This window comes from Scophthalmus maximus, chromosome 16 (genome assembly GCF_022379125.1).
Source record: "Scophthalmus maximus strain ysfricsl-2021 chromosome 16, ASM2237912v1, whole genome shotgun sequence".
Lineage (NCBI taxonomy): Eukaryota > Metazoa > Chordata > Actinopteri > Pleuronectiformes > Scophthalmidae > Scophthalmus > Scophthalmus maximus.
Genome location: NC_061530.1, coordinates 14,991,141 through 15,009,400, shown reverse-complemented (window position 1 = coordinate 15,009,400; position 18,260 = coordinate 14,991,141). Strand labels below are relative to the sequence as shown.

Here is an 18,260-nt window from a genome sequence, read left to right as displayed (position 1 = left end):
CAAGCTTTTGCTAACCTTAGCTCTAACGTAGACGCCACATCAAATCTGAGGTTCTGCAGAATTGTCCTACTGGTGTTCCCGGTGTGGACCACAAAGCCACCTTGACTTCCCTAATGTTTACTTTTATTTCTTTTCATAGTTCTTCCTGGTATCCATTCATAGTGTCCAATCTAATGGCTTCCAGTAATGCGCGCTGGCTCACCTACACAAACTATTACACACGCCGAGAGGGATCGGGCGGTTCAGGGTCATCGTTGGTATTTATGTCGCCCAGCAGACAGGGTTCAGACGAGGTGAGATAGACGTTAACTCAGAGGAGCGCAGTCAGGCTGGTGGCCAAACGCTGTCAGCCTAATGCCAGCGAGCGGCCCAGGAGGAGCAGTCGCTGCATCTGGATCGTCAAGCTCCATTAGCCTCCCCGGCTCTGTTTTACCCTGGCTGCATTACAGCCTTGTTGACAAATGGCAGAGGAGGTGGCGTGTGTGATATGAATCACATAACTCTGGGGACCTCCACCATGAATATCATACCCCTTCGCTCCCTGATCTTTCCCCTCCTCCCTCCCACTCTCTTGTCTGGGCTCGCTGCGAAGCCCGGGCCGGGGTTCGTCGGGACAGCGTTAGTCCTCAACCTTGGTGAAGGACTAAATGCGGCCGCCGCCGCCGCCGCCGCCGCCGCCTGGTGTCCTTGCTGTCACACTGCTGCTGGGAGAAGATAAGCGCCCCGGCCTGTAGGACACGCTGTAGGGCTCCCTTTGGTCCCTGCAGCGATGTGAGCTGGGTAATAACAGCAGCGCGGCGAATAATTAATAAAGCAATCGTCGCATCTGACGCGTGACATGCCAGAGTCGTATCTCTGATGAGGAGGGAGTTCGTTTATTTGGCAATTTATGATTTTTTTTTCCAGCATTTGCCAACACAGATCCCGCACATGATTTAAGGGTTTAAGCGACTGTTTCCGACTCCCTGTACACTGCGGCGTCGCCCGGAGAGTTCAGTGTTACGGCTACAACCTTGAAGAAGCCATGAAAAGATGCAGATCAGAGGAGAAAAACAAGCTATTAAACTTTATGTTTCACAATACGTGCTTAAAGATCCCTTTTTTTCTTCTTCTCACATGACCCGTCCGCGTCCACGTCCAGCCGATCTGGAAGCGCTTTCTCAGATTTTGCTCCTAGTACGTGCACGCGCGTACTTATGGCACGTGGACGTTTTCACTGCCACAGAGAAAATATTTACCTCGAAGAATCAGTCTCTGAGGTGAGATCTGGAGACGCGCTGCGGCTTGGCTCGCCTCGGCCTTTTTAAAGCCTTCCGCTGGCTTTTTGACTTGTCCTTGTGTGGCCTGTAAATTGTACATAGTGATATATTAAGCTGCTATCACAGCACTGTTAAGTAGACAGGTAAGGCTGTGTGTGTGTGTGTGTGTGTGTGTGTGTGTGTGTGTGTGTGTGTGTGTGTGTGTGTGTGTGTGTGTGTGTGTGTGTGTGTGTGTGTGTGTGTGTGTGTGTGTGTGTGTGTGTGTGTGTGTGTGTGTGTGTGTGTGTGTGTGTGTGTGTGTGTGTGTGTGTGTGTGTGTGTGTGTGTGTGTGTGTGTGTGAGAGAGAATGAGGTTTATTTACTGGGTTGAGTTGCTGAAATAAACCATGCAGTGCTATATTTCTCTCAAACGCACCGGGGCACTGAATGATGGCGCGCACAGGGAGTGGCTGTGGTGGGTATTGATGTGTGATGCCCTTGGACCCGAGCCAGGGTGGTGAAATGGAATGAAAGGAAAGTAGTCACTCCCCTGTTAACTCAAGGTTGTATTTTACAGGAGCTATATACGTCTGTGTTGTCAATGCTACGCTTAGTAAATGTGCCTCTATATGTCCGCTGCTGCAGCTGTAAAAAAAAAAAAAAAACCCCATCAGAATCACATCTGCCCCGTTGACTTTTAAAGATTCCCACCGATTTGCATCCGGATATTTCTTCCGAGGCCATGGATGCGGGTGTGTCATGGCTTATCCACAACTTCTGAGCCGGTGGGAGGCTGGCGTGCGACACTCGCCCGCGAAACGCTGCCAGAGAACGAGCCCCTTAGTGATCGGGACCCGCGCCAGCTCACGGAAGTGGCAGCTGATCCTCCCCGGTTAATAGGCGCTCATAATCCTCTGTGAATGTCTGGTGTTGTCCCCCGAGAGAGGCGAGACTAAGGCATGTATTCGCAATCAGTGGGCATTAAGGGCTGACAGTTTAACTGCTGCCGTAACAGTGACAAACCAACCCACTGTTTGCATGCTGAATGGAATGGAAACTGTTTGTGTTTTTCATCTCTAACAATGGCTCTCCCTTTCTTTCTCCCCCCCCTGCCGCTGCTTGTCATTGCCACAGGAAGTCGAGGTTAGTGTCTCTTTTGTCATTTACAGAGCACCGTCTGTCTGTCATGTGACGTCTCTTTTTTCGGAAATTAGGTGTCGCCTGCCTGATGAGTGGGGCCTCGACTGTGCAACATGAAGTACAAATACGATTAGAAACAATGGCTAATAAAAAAACAGAAGCCATGGCTTCTTAGCAAACGAGTAGAAATGTAGAATAATGAGAAAACAACATTGTGTGTCTTTTTAGAAAGTCAGCTATCAATAGAATGCAAACCAAAAGAAGGAACCCTTCAGCTCCTCGCCCTGAGCACAGTGTTTAAGAAGCCTCTTCACTTTGACTTGAGAGCTCAGCCGCCGCCTCCCCCCCGCAGAATAAGACCAAGCTAAACTGAACAGACCCGATCCCCGGGGTCCGCTCCGGGCCTCGCGCCCGAGTAGTAACCGCTTCATAGTCGATCCTCGCCGTCCTGACAGAGAGAAATGGGTCAAAATGGATACAGCACTGGGGACGCAGAATTTTTATTATCGTTCCAGCGCAGCGCCGCCGGGGACTCAATCTAAAAAAAAAACCCCAGAGTTAGTTTGCAAATATTCCCCCTGCAACAGTGCGGGAGCGAAGATAGTCCGAGTCCTTTTATGAGATACATTAAAGCTTTCGGAGTCTTGTGGTACTTAATGTTAGAAGGTGCATTTACAACAACAACAACAACATCAACCGCAGTGGTTTGTAAAAAGGAATATACTAATTGTGTTTGTACTGTATGTCAAAAGAAGCAATGCAATTACAAGTGAATGTGGACAAGCTCACATTGATACGTTTGACAGGTTAAATTTGACCTTGGCAACTGCAGTGGACAAAACTATCTAAACTCAAGATCCCCTTACTCACTTGTTCTAGTACTTTTGACCAGTTGACATTTCCTTTATCTGCAGACTGAGTTTTGTCAGAAGCTGTAGACGTCCAAACTCTTCATGATTCAGATTCAACTGGCGGATGAAGACAGTGTGATAAGATCAAAAGCTCCAGACCAAGCAAATAAGTGGAACTTGAGTTTGTCTCTGCTAAAAAAACAAAAAACAACCTGCCCTGCCTTCAGCTTTGTAACAAATGCATTTCCCACAATCCAGTGCTCTAATCTCAGTCCATGATGGAACAGGCCGTCCACTCAGCATAGAGAGCTAAATGTATTTGAATTGCTAAAATCACTCTCGCATTTAGTTTATTATTATTACATTATTCACGGTGTGTAGCAATGTTTCTGTTTAATTGAGCATATGTATGATTTCCTTCATTATTCATGCTTTTATGAAATATTCCCTTAATGACTGAAAAAAAAAAGAATCACTAAGCACGAGAGCGAGCAGGCTTTCACCACTGTGACGCCTAACATGAATTATTGAATTAACGAATGCATGCAAATATACTTCTTTTGCAGGATGACTACATCAAAAACACGGAGGAGAACATGGGTTCTGATGAAAGTAAGTGAGGAAAAATACTTTTTTTTTTCTGATTTGATGAAGGTTCTTCCGGCAGACACGATGACGGGTGTGTGCTTTCATTTGAAGTTTTCCACTGGTGTGTGCTACTGACTTTCAATATTTGAATAACTTAAATTGTCCTTTTGTACTGTAAAGACGAACCAGATTTCACCAGAGGGTGAAAAACTGTTATGAGTCAGGGAAGGAGAGGCCGAGTCTCCAGTCAGATCCATTAGTTTGTAAAACCTGCTGTAATTGCCTTTGTTGCTGAGGGCTCGAGGCAGAACTCCCACCAGGGTCCATTCACCTCTACGGGGGGCTGTTCCTAGTTAAAAAAAAAGAAGAAAAAAAACTTTAGGAAATCAGCTGTGGAGTGTGTGGGGGGTGAACATACTGAACAGTCCTATTCATTTGAATCAGACGGTAATTAACTCCGCTGGGCTCAGAGTCCGAGCGGTTAAGTTGCTTAAACGTACAGAAAAATCAAAGCCTGTCAGTCGCCTGACCAGAGCACCGACTACGTTTATTCCTCGTGATCCCAGATTTGTCGTTTTTCCCCCCTCACCTGAAGCCATGAGCAACAGATGTGTAGGAAGAAAAGATTGTGAGGTGCATTGCATTTGTAGGCGCAAATAATCTCACACAATGACATGATAGAGAGTGATAACAACGTCTTTTCGGAGGCAGGTACTGCCGCTCGGCAGGCATGTTGGCAACGCCAACGCAGTTCTGCATGAATAGAATCACAAGTCGGATCTGATGGAAAACGAATGAAAGGGTTTGGCGACTTTGCCCCACCACACGATTGGCTTGAATTTTTTGTCCTGCAGGTGATTTTTATTCTGGATTCTTTAAGGTGGTTTGTTTCTCTCTCTTACCACACCTATGCTTATAATCGGTTATATTTAATAATAATAAATGGAATGCCCATAAATGGTCAAACATATATCACCTCTTTCTTAATTATTTCCCCTTAAACTTTCCACGACAAGGTAGAAATCCGCTTGTACAGTGTACGCTGAGACCAGCGCTGGGATGGTATGTTGCTATGACTCACCAGTGTTGGCGGCTTTTTAAGACAACTATCGTCTATTTGAGCTGCAGCTCAGCTGACTTCGCTGCTTGTCTCCAGCAGAGAAGTCACACTGATCGTAACATGTGGCTGTGGGCCGTAGACACTGGTGCAACTCTATTGCCAACCCTTCTGTGGTGGAGGCTGCGAAATGAAGACTGAATCCTTCCACGGGTTATAGAGAGGATACTCAGACACGTGGTAGCCAATTGAGCAGGCCCGTGGGGTCACCAGTGTGTTCCCTCTGCGGGGCGAGCGCTGGCACCCCACCCACACGGCCTCACTTAAAAATCATTGAAGACTCGCCTCAAAGGAGAGAAGATGAGAGAGGGAGCGGCTCCGCACATTATCCCACTCATCTGTTCTTACAACAGGGGGAATAACTCATGTAATCTCCAGAAAACACCTCGCTCGCCGTTGGTGTGGGCGGTGCACATTTGAATACCATTGATTTCATCGCCCCTCCGCGAGTGCCCCCCGGGGCCAATTCTGCAAAGACCTAATTGATCAAGGTCCTCTTCATTGCAACATTCAACACGAGCTTCTGATAGAGTCAACGCGAGCACCGGATAGAACAAAGGCCCCAATAGGAGACTTCAGACTCCTCCGGTGTTTTTGTTGTTGTTGTCGTTGTTGTTTTATTAAGTGAGCAGACTGAGATGTCACTTTAGATCTGCAGAGTCTGCTCTGTGTTCGTGGGACATCTATAAACAGTAGGGTGCCATAGGGGGAGCTGTCATATTTGACCTTGACATCCTTTCATTTTTTTGCTGATTAATTAGACTGCTTTTGTGCCTAGAGAAAAAACTGTACTAATTAGATCATAAAAAACAAGCCTCTATTTGTGCAACAACTTCAGGAAATGATTCAGACATTAGATTTAGTGGTGAAAATGTGTGTTGCTCCCTCTAATTACAAGTAAATCAACTTGTGTGTCCATCGGAGGAGGCTGCTCCAACTTAGCGGCCACCGATTAAGTCAAAGGATGTGAAAGAGTCTTCTAAGATGACAGCAATTGCAAATCCAGTTGAAACTAATTTGTCAGATGGGCTCATCGCTCTCTTATGATTTTATTATCTATCAGAGCTGAATATTTTTCAGTTTCCGATGGGTGCCACAGTTTTCTTGGCAGCTCATTAACAGGTTTCTCGCAGATTTCCCTGTGCAGAACCACTAAAGTACTCAAGAAATGACTCTATCAGAAGCTCGCTCTGACAATTTGAGCAAAAGACAAGTCGTCGATGAAAGGTTAGACGACGCCGTCCAACTGTGAGGGCGTCGTGCTCAGTGGTGAAATCAGATGTTACCACAGACAACCGGGAGCTAGTGAGAGAGCAGTCGTGTTGTGATGGATTTTTGACCGTGGCAAAATAATAATAATGATAATAATAATATTAATAACAATAATAATCTCTGGGAGACTGGACGCAGGCTCGGTGCAGGCGCATCGCCTTTGTTGACATGATGACAGGAGGATTTAAAAACCCATAGCGACTCTGCACTGAATTCTTAAATGCGGCGCGCGATGCAAACAACAAGCAGGAGAGCAGGCGAGCTGGAATAAACACCCGATCTTTGATGCAAATCAAACCTTGTGTTTGGATTTCATTTTCTACATGTGGGTGTTCATACAGGATTAATGCAGAAGGGACATGTTGGGTTTTCACGCTGTTGCTCAGAGGCAGACTTACGGAGTGATGGTTCTCATATATGCTGAACATGGACGCGGTGAGAGAGCCGCACATCACAGTGGAAACACCGAGCTCTGTTTCTATGGGAACATACGGTCAAATGTACAGTGTTGTTAGTCGATATTGTCGTGGAATCTCGTCTATCCTCCCCTGAGAGGCTGTTAAGACGAGTCTTCCCGGGCACCAAGCGAGGTCGACCTGTCTGTGGCAAGCCACAACAATCAACGACATTGCCCTAAACTAAATACACTACGGAGACCGGGAACCGTGGGGCGCCATACACTGACCACCTTGTTGATCTGTGTAAACGAACCAGAAATCTCCTTGATATATATATATATATATATATTGAGCTCTTATAATAAATACTTCTGCTTAAGACATCCACTCCATCAATCATTCCTTTTCAGATATGACCTAAACATATGGATTATTGAAAGGCTCAGCCCTGGACCGATCAATGTGAAGTTGAGGGGAAGCTTTTTTCTTTATCTAAGATTAATCTATCAGTATAAAAATTGGCTTTTGACCTTAAAACTGCAACTATCAACATTATCATATCGGCGGTGGGGATGTGCAAACGTGAAAAGTCGCTCATAACAGATTTGTCTGACTCTGCAGTTCCCCTCGGCTCTTCAGGACACGTTGGCCTTCTTCAGACCTTGTGTTAAAATCCGCCGCAGGCGATCACACGTGGCCAAGTCGTCAAAAAACAATTATTGTAGATTTAACAAGACTTGCCATGATTTGTTTTCTTTCTTTTTCAAGAGGCCTCGGTGGAAGTCTGCTCTCCGAGTCCTTTCTGGTTTTACGTGATCCGGCTGGCTCAGTGCACGGCTCACAGCGCAGCCGCTACCCGCTTCGTCCGTGGAAGGACGGTCACTGGTCAGAAAATAATGAAATTCCACACATAAATGTGGGAATAGGTAGGGAATACGGTATATTACACTGCTAAAAAAAGAAGAAGGAAATATAAAAAATAACATTGAGTTTGGTTCCCTGCTCCCATAAAAGTTTATGGTCCGTGACTGGAACCTGCTTCAACAAAAACCACCAACATCCACCCGAGGAAAACCTGAGTGATGAGTTTCACTCAGGAGGAATGATGTGATCCATCGAGGTGTGCAGAAAATATGAGCTGCCTTTACTTTCTCTGTCGTCACGAAACAGTCAGAACTGATACGTACGGCGACATTTAAAGTTTTTTATGTATAAATATCAATATGTTTGCCTTGCATGTAAAAGGGAAGTGGGGGAGACGAACGTGCCGTCAGCCGCCTGAGTCTGGATGTCGTTCCGCCGCCGGGGTTAAGTCATGACAGAGCAGAACACGCGCTGTAACAGATGAAGGGAATAAAAGTCAAGTGGTCACAAAATCTTTTATAAGGAATGAGTCCGGTTCATGAGCTATCAGCACCGCCAGAATCCGGCTATCTGTCTTTGAGCTTCTCCGCTGAGCCTAAATGCTACGTCTTGTATTTTTATGAGTCGCTCCCCCAACTGAGATTATCCGTTAGATAAACAGATTTGTAATTCATCTACGATAGACAGCAGAAAACAAAAAAAAATACCACAAGTGTTATCGCTCTAACTTCTTTTCTTTTAAGCTGTTTACCAGCCGCTGCCTTTCGTATGGGAGCTGTGGGCTTATTTTTATTCTAATACAGATAAAGTCCTGCTCTTTTTCAAACCTATAGCCTCTGTTTTACAAGAAATGTTAATGTTCTTTTACGGACGTGTGCTATTGTGCAGCAGCAGCAGCATGTGTCTTCAACTATATTTGTTCACCTCACAGATATCTACTCATGTGGCAAATGTGAGCATTTTCCTGCAAAATAAATCCATATGATAACTTCATATATTGCCTCCGCCAAGGCCAATACCCAATCGCTCGATCCAGATCCATTCCAAAATGTAATGGGTTCTTCTTTGGGTCATGGCCCGCACAATCAGTTCAGTCATTTTTTGAGAAATCTCGTTGATGCACAGACAAACAAACTGCAATGAAAACATCACCTCCGCGGTGAAGGTAACTAGATTGTGCCCCAAAGGTTTACGTAGAACACTACGACCAAATCATGGCGTAACCATAGTAATATGGTCGCGCGCGGCGGCTGGATATTTCAAAACCTTGTTTAAATGGGGGTAATGCCTGCGAACAGACAAACCTACAAAGCCAATAACAGCCATAAATAAATCATATGTCGTGGAAGAAAGGCTACATGGACGCGAGCCAGTTTGGAAGTGCTGCATAACTTTGGCTCCGTGCGAATTCAAGTCGGCAGCTTGGTTTCATACCTGGTCTCATAGTCTTCAGGCACAAAAACACCACGGGCACAAAGCCTCCTACCAGTATTTTTGGAATCCCTCAGAGTTGCCCTGTCACCCACCGACTCCACTGTTCCCTCATACCTCCCTCCTGCCACATCAAAGTATCACCTAGTCGCCAGATTTCCAGGGACCTGGCTGGCAGCCACCTTGTCTGTTGACAGTGTTGACTACAAAGCAGCTGCTCGACGCTGACTCAGGATTTCACGGCTCAAACGTCTCTCGCCGACTGCCGCTCGCCACTCACTCTCCGATTTATCGGAGCGCGCGAGGCCTTCGCCGGCGCGGCGGCGGCAAATGAACTGGCCCGAGTGCGGCAGCCAGTTTCGGGTGGCATTGACCACACAGACTGATGAGGGTGAAGGACGCGGTATCTATTTCCATCTCAGTCTATCAGCGGGGAAAAGACAGAGGCCGGCATTGAACCTTTCAACCCTCCGAAGAGATGCGGTGGAGGGAGGGAGACGGCGAGCAGGGGCGGGGAAGAGGATAGAAAGAAAGAAAGTGTGTGTGTGTGTGTGTGTGTGTGAGTGTGTGAGAGAAAAGGCAAGCTGGGGAGAGACAGTGATAAGTTGACATGGGGGAAGTGAGATGTGACAAGCCGAGAGAAAGAGATGCTCAATCAGTGCTGTCAGGTTTTTCCTCGCAATCAGAGGCAGCCGCCAGAGACTGCGGGCGGAACTATTGACGATGGGCCCGCCTCGCTAATGACAGCCAGGCGTCCGTGTTTTTTCAGCAGTGCCGACTGTAAAATCAATGGCCTCATTTGTGCACACTGCTAGAATATTTTTTCATTACACATTTTTTTATCACCAACGTCTTTGAAGGACACAGTTGTGTGAAGATGGGAGATCATTTGAACCGGGTTGTGCGGCACATGAAATATCTGCTCCCTTATTTATTTATTTTTTCCTTTCTTATTTCATGAGATGAATAAAAAAAAAAAGCCAGAATCTCTGTATTTTTCTCCTGTAGGGGAACAAAATAAAACACTTCAGCTGTAACTGACACCTCCGGATCGTTCGGTGTTTTGTCGTTTTGTGTTTTGCAGCCGTGGACACCACCAAGGACCCTTGCCAGAATGTGAAGTGCAGCCGCCATAAGGTGTGCGTCGCCCAGGGCTACCAGCGGGCCATGTGTGTCAACCGCAAGAAGCTCGAGCACAGGTGGGCGGAGACTTGATTTCTGTGTGAAGACGGTTTACGGACGTTTGTGGCGCGGCGTTGGTGTCAACCGTCGTCGGCTGAAGGCCTTTCGGCATGTGGCGGGAGAGCTATCGATTAAACCCGGAGACGAGAGTGTCGTGGAGCGAAGTCATTTCAGCTCCAGCGCTCGTGTTGAGCAGTGATTAATTAACTGCGGGGGGATGGAAAGTGGTAAAACTCAACATAGACAGGAGTGGAGGTAAATATTGGCCATGAAGATTTGATATACAAACTGAATATCTAAATTTGAACTTTAATCAGTGCTGAATACTAAAACATGTTTTTATGGCACTGCAACATTTGGCTTGGTCAGATCTGAATCATATATCTGGATTTTAGTATCTGAATTTGACCCCAAGGCAATTTGAGAAACTCGATTTTGTTTTTGGACTTGATCTGAATTAGCCAACTGAACTTGAGTTGTAAATTGTAAATTATGAATTAAATTAACATTTTGAAATATGGGCACTAAATCTGAATTATTCTTTTTCAAACCTGAAACTGAAAAACTGAATATTTCAATGGGAGGAATTCCCACCATAGAAATTCATATGGATGGTTTTCAGAGCAAACTATTTCATTCCTATGAATTCAGAGCAATTTTATTTGATTACTACATCAATATTAATCATTTTCAGAATTGATCAAACTTCAAAATGAGTTTGCTTCCACACAGTCTTTATATGTGGCTACAACTAAGACAGCTGCTTCTCTCAGACACAGAGGAAAGACAGAAAGAGGTGCCAGTCGAATTGGTAACACTTAATATCAAGGGTGCATACCTTATGATTAATTAATGCATAACTAATACATGACTCATCATGAACTAATGCATGATGTATCATGAACTCCTGTGGCTCAGCATTAATAATGCATGAAGCACCGATGAGTTTAATTATTTAAAACTACATGGATTCACAGTTTGTGAACTCATACATATATGTAGTCACTCCAGAAGAAAGTTAACATCCCCAAAAGCAAAACATCACCAGAATATTACGTCTCAAACCTACGATATGAAAAAACTGGTTTAAGATTTCCTCAGCTGAAATGTTTATTGATATGGACACACACACGGACAAACACACACACACACACACACACACATGCACACACACACATACACACACACACACACATTTGCCTTTGGGATGTGCTGATGATTTATGAAATTGTTGGATCCCATTGAAGTGACTTTTTAAAGGTTCTTTTAATCAGTTACCTTGATTTTTCTATTTCCTTTTTGACCCTAGTATAAAATAGAACAAACACAAAACCTTTCAGCCTTTTTAAAGAGGTGTCAAAAAAGTTTAGTTTTATCAGCTGTCACTTAGCAACAGAATAGCGCAGCTTCAGAAACAAATGCCACAGATTAGTTATTGATAGCAGAAAGCATATAGAAAACTCTTTTACATTTTGTCCATTTAATACAGTGTCATACAGGTTTGTGTAAGTATTTCAGATGCTCATTCCTTCACAAAGGCACTTTACCTTCCCGTAGTAAACCTCACAGAAGATGCATTTACCTGTCCCTTCACCCATTAATTCCACTTTGACTGAAAAACGAATGAGCAGGGTGGCAGCCTGAAAAGAACTAATGGAGTGAATTATTGCTACCTGCAAAGTCTATCTGCAGTGGCGGGCATTTATCTTTTTTCAATAAAGTGCTTCATTTACAGAGTCACTCCAGAGAGATGAGAGAGACTGTGTCGAATAATGGGTAATAAGCACGAACGCAGCCACACTAAACCGTCGCAGCATCATTAAGCAGCAGCCTCAGAAGTCGTTCTGCGGCGAGCCCTGATGCTTGTGCACGCCGAACATGAAGTCAATCACTGTGCGCGAGAGGGAGAGCAGGCAAAGGGACACTCTATGAAGCAGTGCATCCAAATATTAACAGGGAGATTATGACTTTTTCCCGGTGTCGCTGCACCGACGCCGCACTTTACAGGAGAGTGATACAAATGAGTTGCGATAAAAAACATCTTGTTAGAGAAGATTTGTAACTGTTACTGTGTTTGACCTCGGCAAGCTGGTAGATATTAAAGGGCCCATTCGCACAAATTACAAAATGTATTCTCTCACTTGAGTCTAGTGCCATGTTCCAACGCAGATAGTTTTGGTTTCATTAGTCCCTGTTTTTTTCTCTCGATCCATGCCTCTGGGATTTCTTCTGCTACGACATGAATAGTATTTACTTTGTGCTCACAGCGTTCAAAAGTTACAACGGAAAAGAAAGATCAATAGCAATGTTTTTTCTCCGGACCGTCCCATTCCTTTGTCCAAACGCTACCGACAACAAGTGCCTTCAAACTTGATAGGATTAAGTGCTAGATTTCTCTCTTGAATGAAGAAAACCTGAAAGCATGTCCAGTGCCACAGTACAAGTACTTATGTATTTTTGTTTGTTGTTGTCGTTGTTGTTGTTGTCTTGAAATGAGACATGAATGGTGTGGGGAGTTTTCCGCCTGCAGCAGTGGACGGGCTGTGACTCTGCTGTCCCGCCGTCGGTGGGCAGTTCCATGCGACCACTGTGGAAAACAAAGACAGTGGCCTGTTATCTGTTACTCTGGGTAATGCCCACACCTCCCTGTCAACCCTGCTGTCAACCAAACAAACTGCGCGTGAAGGACGAATGAACTATTATCACATTCTTGTGATGGTTTATGTCAAAAAAAAAAACAACCAAACTAACAGGAGTGAGTTGCACGGCAGCGCTGTACCCGCCTTTTTTCTGGTTGTTTTTTCCAGGGGAGCCTTTACATCCTTTTAAGATGCCCACACATCCTGTCTGTGTGGCTGGACACCACAGGGACAGGGGTACGGTTTTGTACGATTTTGGCGGACCGACGTTTCAACTTCCCCTTCCCCCCCTCTTCTCATGTTCAGAGTCAAACAGTCGGAGCACCTTGAGGCCCGTGAAAGCGGCTGCAAGCCTTGCCCTGTGGCGGCCTCCTCGCCCGTGTGCGGCTCTGATGGACACAACTACGCCTCTGAGGTAAAAGCAGAAAAACCCCGCTGCACCGACGCCTCTCTTTGAGAGCACTCGGACTTGAAAGCTTAGATCATGGTGGGTTTTTTTCTTTTCTTCCTGTGCTTCATTTGCGGCTTCTGGCACCGGCAGGCCCGGACGAGAAAATGGAAAGTGGCCGTGTCATCGTTTTAGATAATGAGAGGAGTCCAGTCAAGTGCCGTTTCCTGCTGTGCCGACACATACGTGGGCGCAGCCGGGCAGCGCAGTTCATCACTGCTCGCGGGGGGACAAGCGCGCCCGCTCAACGTGGCCGCGTGATTAATGACTGACGTTGCTTTGAGCTGCGTCGCCCGTCCACCGGCCACTGCCAGGACGCTTTATTGATTTATGTACAGTTTTTAATTTTGACCTTGCGTGAGAAGACGGCGGGGAAAATGACAGCTCATTCTTGCTGCCTTTCTCTAAGTGCCGTGTCTCATCTGAATGAGGAATTTCTTTTTCCTGCGGTCACCCCCATAAATATTTTAACTACATCCGTGCCTCCCTCCCTCTTTCTCTCTCTCTCTCTCCCTCCTGCTTTTCTTACAGTGTAAGCTGCAGCAGCAGGCCTGCCTCGCCGGCAAAGACCTGAACATCATGTGTGCTGGTTTCTGCCCCTGCGCCACAGCCTCCGTCACCATCACGAGCACTGACGCCAAACGTGGCAAGTGCCCTCTCTTCTCCTTCTCACGCTCGTGCACTGCAAATTTGGGATTCACGCCCCCCCTGTCTGCATCGCCGCCATCGCTTTCACGAGTCAATGTTTCAAAAGAAAAAGAAAGTTGTGATTGCACTGGTGGCCACGCGCGGCACGCAGTCTGTAGGATAGGACTCCCATTTACTGAGACACTTGTTCGAACCCCCGATGCTTGATGTTTGGGATCAATACCCACCAATTTTAGAGATTACTGTTAGCCAAATATCCCCCATGTGGCTAAACTGCTCTTTCAATCATGTAGTAATTAATTATTTAGAGTGTACACTATCTGTCATTGCAGCCAAACAGCATTGATCGTCTGGGCTCTCTGGCACGTGAAAATGCCAATTGATCAAAAGGATGAAATGTTACTCCTGCTTTTCATCTATAGTTTTGGAGTAAGTGCTAAGCCGGGGGCGGAAAGTGGATTTTTATTGGACAAACCTTCAATTTGCCGCAGCGGAGTTAATTGCAAAATAATGTTTTCTGTAATTGGCAGGTCGTACAATCATAAGTCACGGCATGAAAATCCAACCCCAACAGCTTTACAGGGAAATCTATGCCTTTTATTCTGTTCACGGTGCAGCAGTAAGAGCGGCACGGAGCGGCGCTGAGCCGCTGCCTGCCTTTTGGGAAGGTGAGTCATATTGCCGTTACGTGTCTGCCAGAGTTTTGAATGTTGGGGATTCCTGTTTTTTCTCTCGCTCTACTAGAGAGCTGCACTGGCCAGGACCTGGCAGACCTGGGCGACCGCCTGAGAGACTGGTTCCAACTCCTTCACGGAAACGCGAAGCGGAACAACTCTGGCAAGCTCGGAGCTGGCGCCACTTCAGGCTAGTAACTCACAGAGCGGCGGCGTTCTCCGCTGTCTCCGAGCACAACAATCAATTGTCTGCGCTGAGAACTGTAGTGTAAACAGAATGTCAAGTACCGTACAAATGATTTTTCTTTTTTTCTTTTTGGACAGTGCTGGACAAGAGCCTGGTGGCCAGCTGCAAGGACTCCATCGGCTGGATGTTCTCGAAGCTGGACACCAACAGCGACCTGTACCTGGACCAAGCCGAGCTGGCCGCCATCAACCTGGACAAGTACGAGGTGTGCATCCGACCCTTCTTCAACTCCTGCGACGGCTACAAAGACGGGAAGGTCTCCACAGCGGAGTGGTGCCTCTGCTTCTGGAGAGAAAGTAAGTGAAGGGGGTCTCCGCTGAAGAGGCAGCCAAGAGAGCTGAGTCTATTTTCGAGTCGAATCTCTGAAGGTGAGATAGACAGAGAGACAGAAGGTTTGCGATGACGGGAACTTTGATCCCGCAACACAAACGGCATAAAAAATGGGTTATTTCTAAGAAGTGAGCGGTCCGTAGTCACCGTGACTGCTCTGTTTGTGTTTGTCCCTCAGGTAGGGGAAACAGCTGTGATCTCTAAAAGAACAGCTTGATGGTGAATACCTGTATTTCCCAAAATGTTGAACTACTCCTTCAACCAAGTGTGAAAGCCTGCGGTTGCCACTCCAACGGGAAGCAACAACTTTCCCCGCCACAAGTGCAAAAAACAGCTGTCTCTCACAATGGAGGCTTTGAACAACACTGTCTGTGCTTTCCCGCGGATGGCGTTGACGTTGACAGTTCCCTCTGTCGGAACACGAAGCCGCATAGATGAAGTATTCTCATTCTCTGGAAAAGGAGCTCTGAATCTGTTTATGGAGCTCATTGCGCGGCAGTTTTTAATGGCTACGGTGACAGCTTCCCACTTCTCTGTACGCAGTGTCTCAGGAAACACCTTGAGATATTCAAAGTCGGCACAAACCTTCACTTGGACTCCGGGATGAATAGATTAGATTGTGGTGGTTGAAGGTAAAAAAGGTCAAGGTCACAGTCACCTCACATCTGTCCTACTCTTGTAAACGTGGTATATTGGGAAGGCCTTGAAGGAATATTCCATTGCATCTGACACAAACATCCTCTTGCACGAAAGGACGAGTTGATTAGAAGTTAGTGGTCAAAGGCCAAGGTCCCAGTAACCTCCCCACTAACATCCCCACCGTTCTGTAGGTGTTAAAAAACATGCTTGAATGTAGAATTACGGTTCATAGGCTGGTTTTGACTCAGTGTCAATATTTTGACAAAGAGAACATAGTTCTAATTTATAGCTCTAAAGCTCAAAAGCTTTTTTCATCGGCGTAGAGGTTTAATACAAATTTCCATTGTTACACAGTGACACCATCAGTGAGGTTAAGAAAAATGTCAGACAAAATGGCCGCAGGAGAACAAAAATACCCGGAGTGCTTTAAAAGATTAATTTGCAAATGTTAACTTTCTAGGCCACGTTTCTAACATTTGTGTGCAGCTAAGCTGTTGTTAAATCAGGGATGCTCTTCTCATAGAGGTAAACCTGTGCTCACAGTGCTATTTCACCTGTGCACATTTGGACAATTCGCACCATTTGACCTTTACGGAAACACAGGATATTCCCGGCAGTGACCTCATTTGCACGTTGATTATTCCATTGATCAGGCATTTAACCTGCATGCTATAGGTTACTCTGACTCCCTGATCAATTTTCCATTACTAGCGCGGTGATATAGATGAACTTCTTCACACCAAGCCATTAATTAACAGAGGGTCACATGATAATTATTTGGACACGTGCTGAATGTAAAGAAATCATTAAAAACCAGGCCTTCGCCTTTGTGACTTGACAGCGAAGCCTTAGGAGAACTGATGATGCTTCATGAATCATCTTGTTTTGTGCGAACACAACAGAAATTCTCTAAGGCTGAGAAATATTTCTAATCTTTGTATCTGTTTCTATCTATTCTAGAGGTTCGGCTCATATCCTTGTCATTCTCAGACTACATCCATATGTTCTTTCACCCAAGCTCTCGACAATCGATCAGGCGCTGAGGGGAATGAAATATTACACTCCTCAAACAAATCAATATGAGCAAAAAAGTGTAATCATGAAGAGCAGTGATTGAGATCAAGTTTGAGGGTATTGTCTGTCATCACTTTCCTTATCTGATTCTCACAGAGCCGCCATGCCTCGCTGAGCTGGAGAGGATCCAGGTGCAGGAGGCGGCCAAGAAGAAGCCTGGTAAATACACGATTCCTCCCAGCGATACCGTGAAGTTCAACAAGTGTTTGACTGAAGTGCAGAGAGAGAGACCTGTTGGACAGGAAATGATCACTGAGCCACTTTAGAACTCCTTTCAAGTTGTGCCGAGTAGCCACGAACTGCACCGTCCAGCTGGCGTGCCCCCCCCCCCCCGAATTTGCTTCGGGTCTCTGGGTGAACTTATGTAACAAGGCGCCTGGAGCAGCAGGCGAGGAGCTGCCGGGGCCTCATTAAAGAGATCACAAGCTCACGGCTGCAGGCTTAGGCCCTAATCAGCAAGGCTAACACCCCTGCTCAGCTCCCTGAGAAACCCCACGCCATCAACCCTGCAAGCTCAACGATTGCTACGCGGCCTTCGGCTCCAAACCCGGGGACGTGTTACTCCGTCTCCGAAGACCGCTCGTCCCATTGCATGTGTTTCCTCCCGTTTTCACAGGGGTGGGGCCGGGGGAGGGCTGGTGCCTGTTCGAGGACCCCGGGAGGCTGAAATAGTGTCGATCTGTCAGCGGGGCTGTCGATACGTTTTTTTTTTTAACATGCCACTCTCTCAGCATAAAGAAACAGACTACGCCATCGTATTGTACGAATTCACACCCACCAGTATATATGCATGCATATGTAAAACAAATAGAGGGAAGCTCACTCTCTGCCAAAAGGCTGCTTCCCCGTCCCGACTGATGGTCTTATTACAGGTTCACCAAGGTGTGCTGGCATCCTCGTTTATGCTGCGCTCATCTCAAGCATCAGCACAAGGCAGCTATGTGTGCTGGGGGTATAAATATTTAACTAGCAGTCGTGTGCTTGTGCGTGCGTGTGTGTGTGTGCGCGCGCGCGCGCGTGTGTGTGTGTGTGTGTGTCTGTGCCTCCTTGCAGGGATGTACATCCCCAGCTGCGATGAGGACGGCTACTACAAGAAAGTGCAGTGTGACCAGGGCCGAGGGGAGTGCTGGTGCGTCGACCAGCACGGTGGAGAGATGACGGGCACCAGAATCCATGGCAACCCCGACTGTGGTGAGAGAGGGGGGCATTTGACAGACAAGATATTTGAAAGTGAATTTGTCTCTGTGTCGTTCTATTTCTGGATTTCTACTGCACTGACCCGCCTTATTCTTCCACCGTCCATCATTCCGTTTAAATTACAGACACCACATTTCTAGAAAACTTATCAAAAGTTTCACAGGTTGTAATATTCTTTGTCCATTTGCTGATTTAGAGATGGGAAATAATAGTTGTATCTGTTTAAAACACTAGTTGTGTTGGAACTCAGAATCAGAAATAGAACTGACAATAGTTATTTTTG

The 18,260-nt window shown here is 46.2% G+C and overlaps 1 protein-coding gene across 1 annotated transcript in view; it reads left to right on the top strand.

Moving 5' to 3' along the window:
* The window catches only part of LOC118287104 (testican-2-like), a 35,848-nt gene that overhangs the window by 15,128 nt on the left and 2,460 nt on the right, over nt 1-18,260 (top strand). The window contains exons 2-10 of the mRNA XM_035611904.2: nt 2,373-2,381; nt 3,796-3,841; nt 9,984-10,098; nt 13,027-13,135; nt 13,700-13,814; nt 14,561-14,680; nt 14,815-15,033; nt 16,877-16,939; nt 17,834-17,971. Coding sequence (XP_035467797.1) covers nt 2,373-2,381; nt 3,796-3,841; nt 9,984-10,098; nt 13,027-13,135; nt 13,700-13,814; nt 14,561-14,680; nt 14,815-15,033; nt 16,877-16,939; nt 17,834-17,971 — 934 coding nt within the window. The remainder of the gene's footprint in view (nt 1-2,372; nt 2,382-3,795; nt 3,842-9,983; nt 10,099-13,026; nt 13,136-13,699; nt 13,815-14,560; nt 14,681-14,814; nt 15,034-16,876; nt 16,940-17,833; nt 17,972-18,260) is intronic.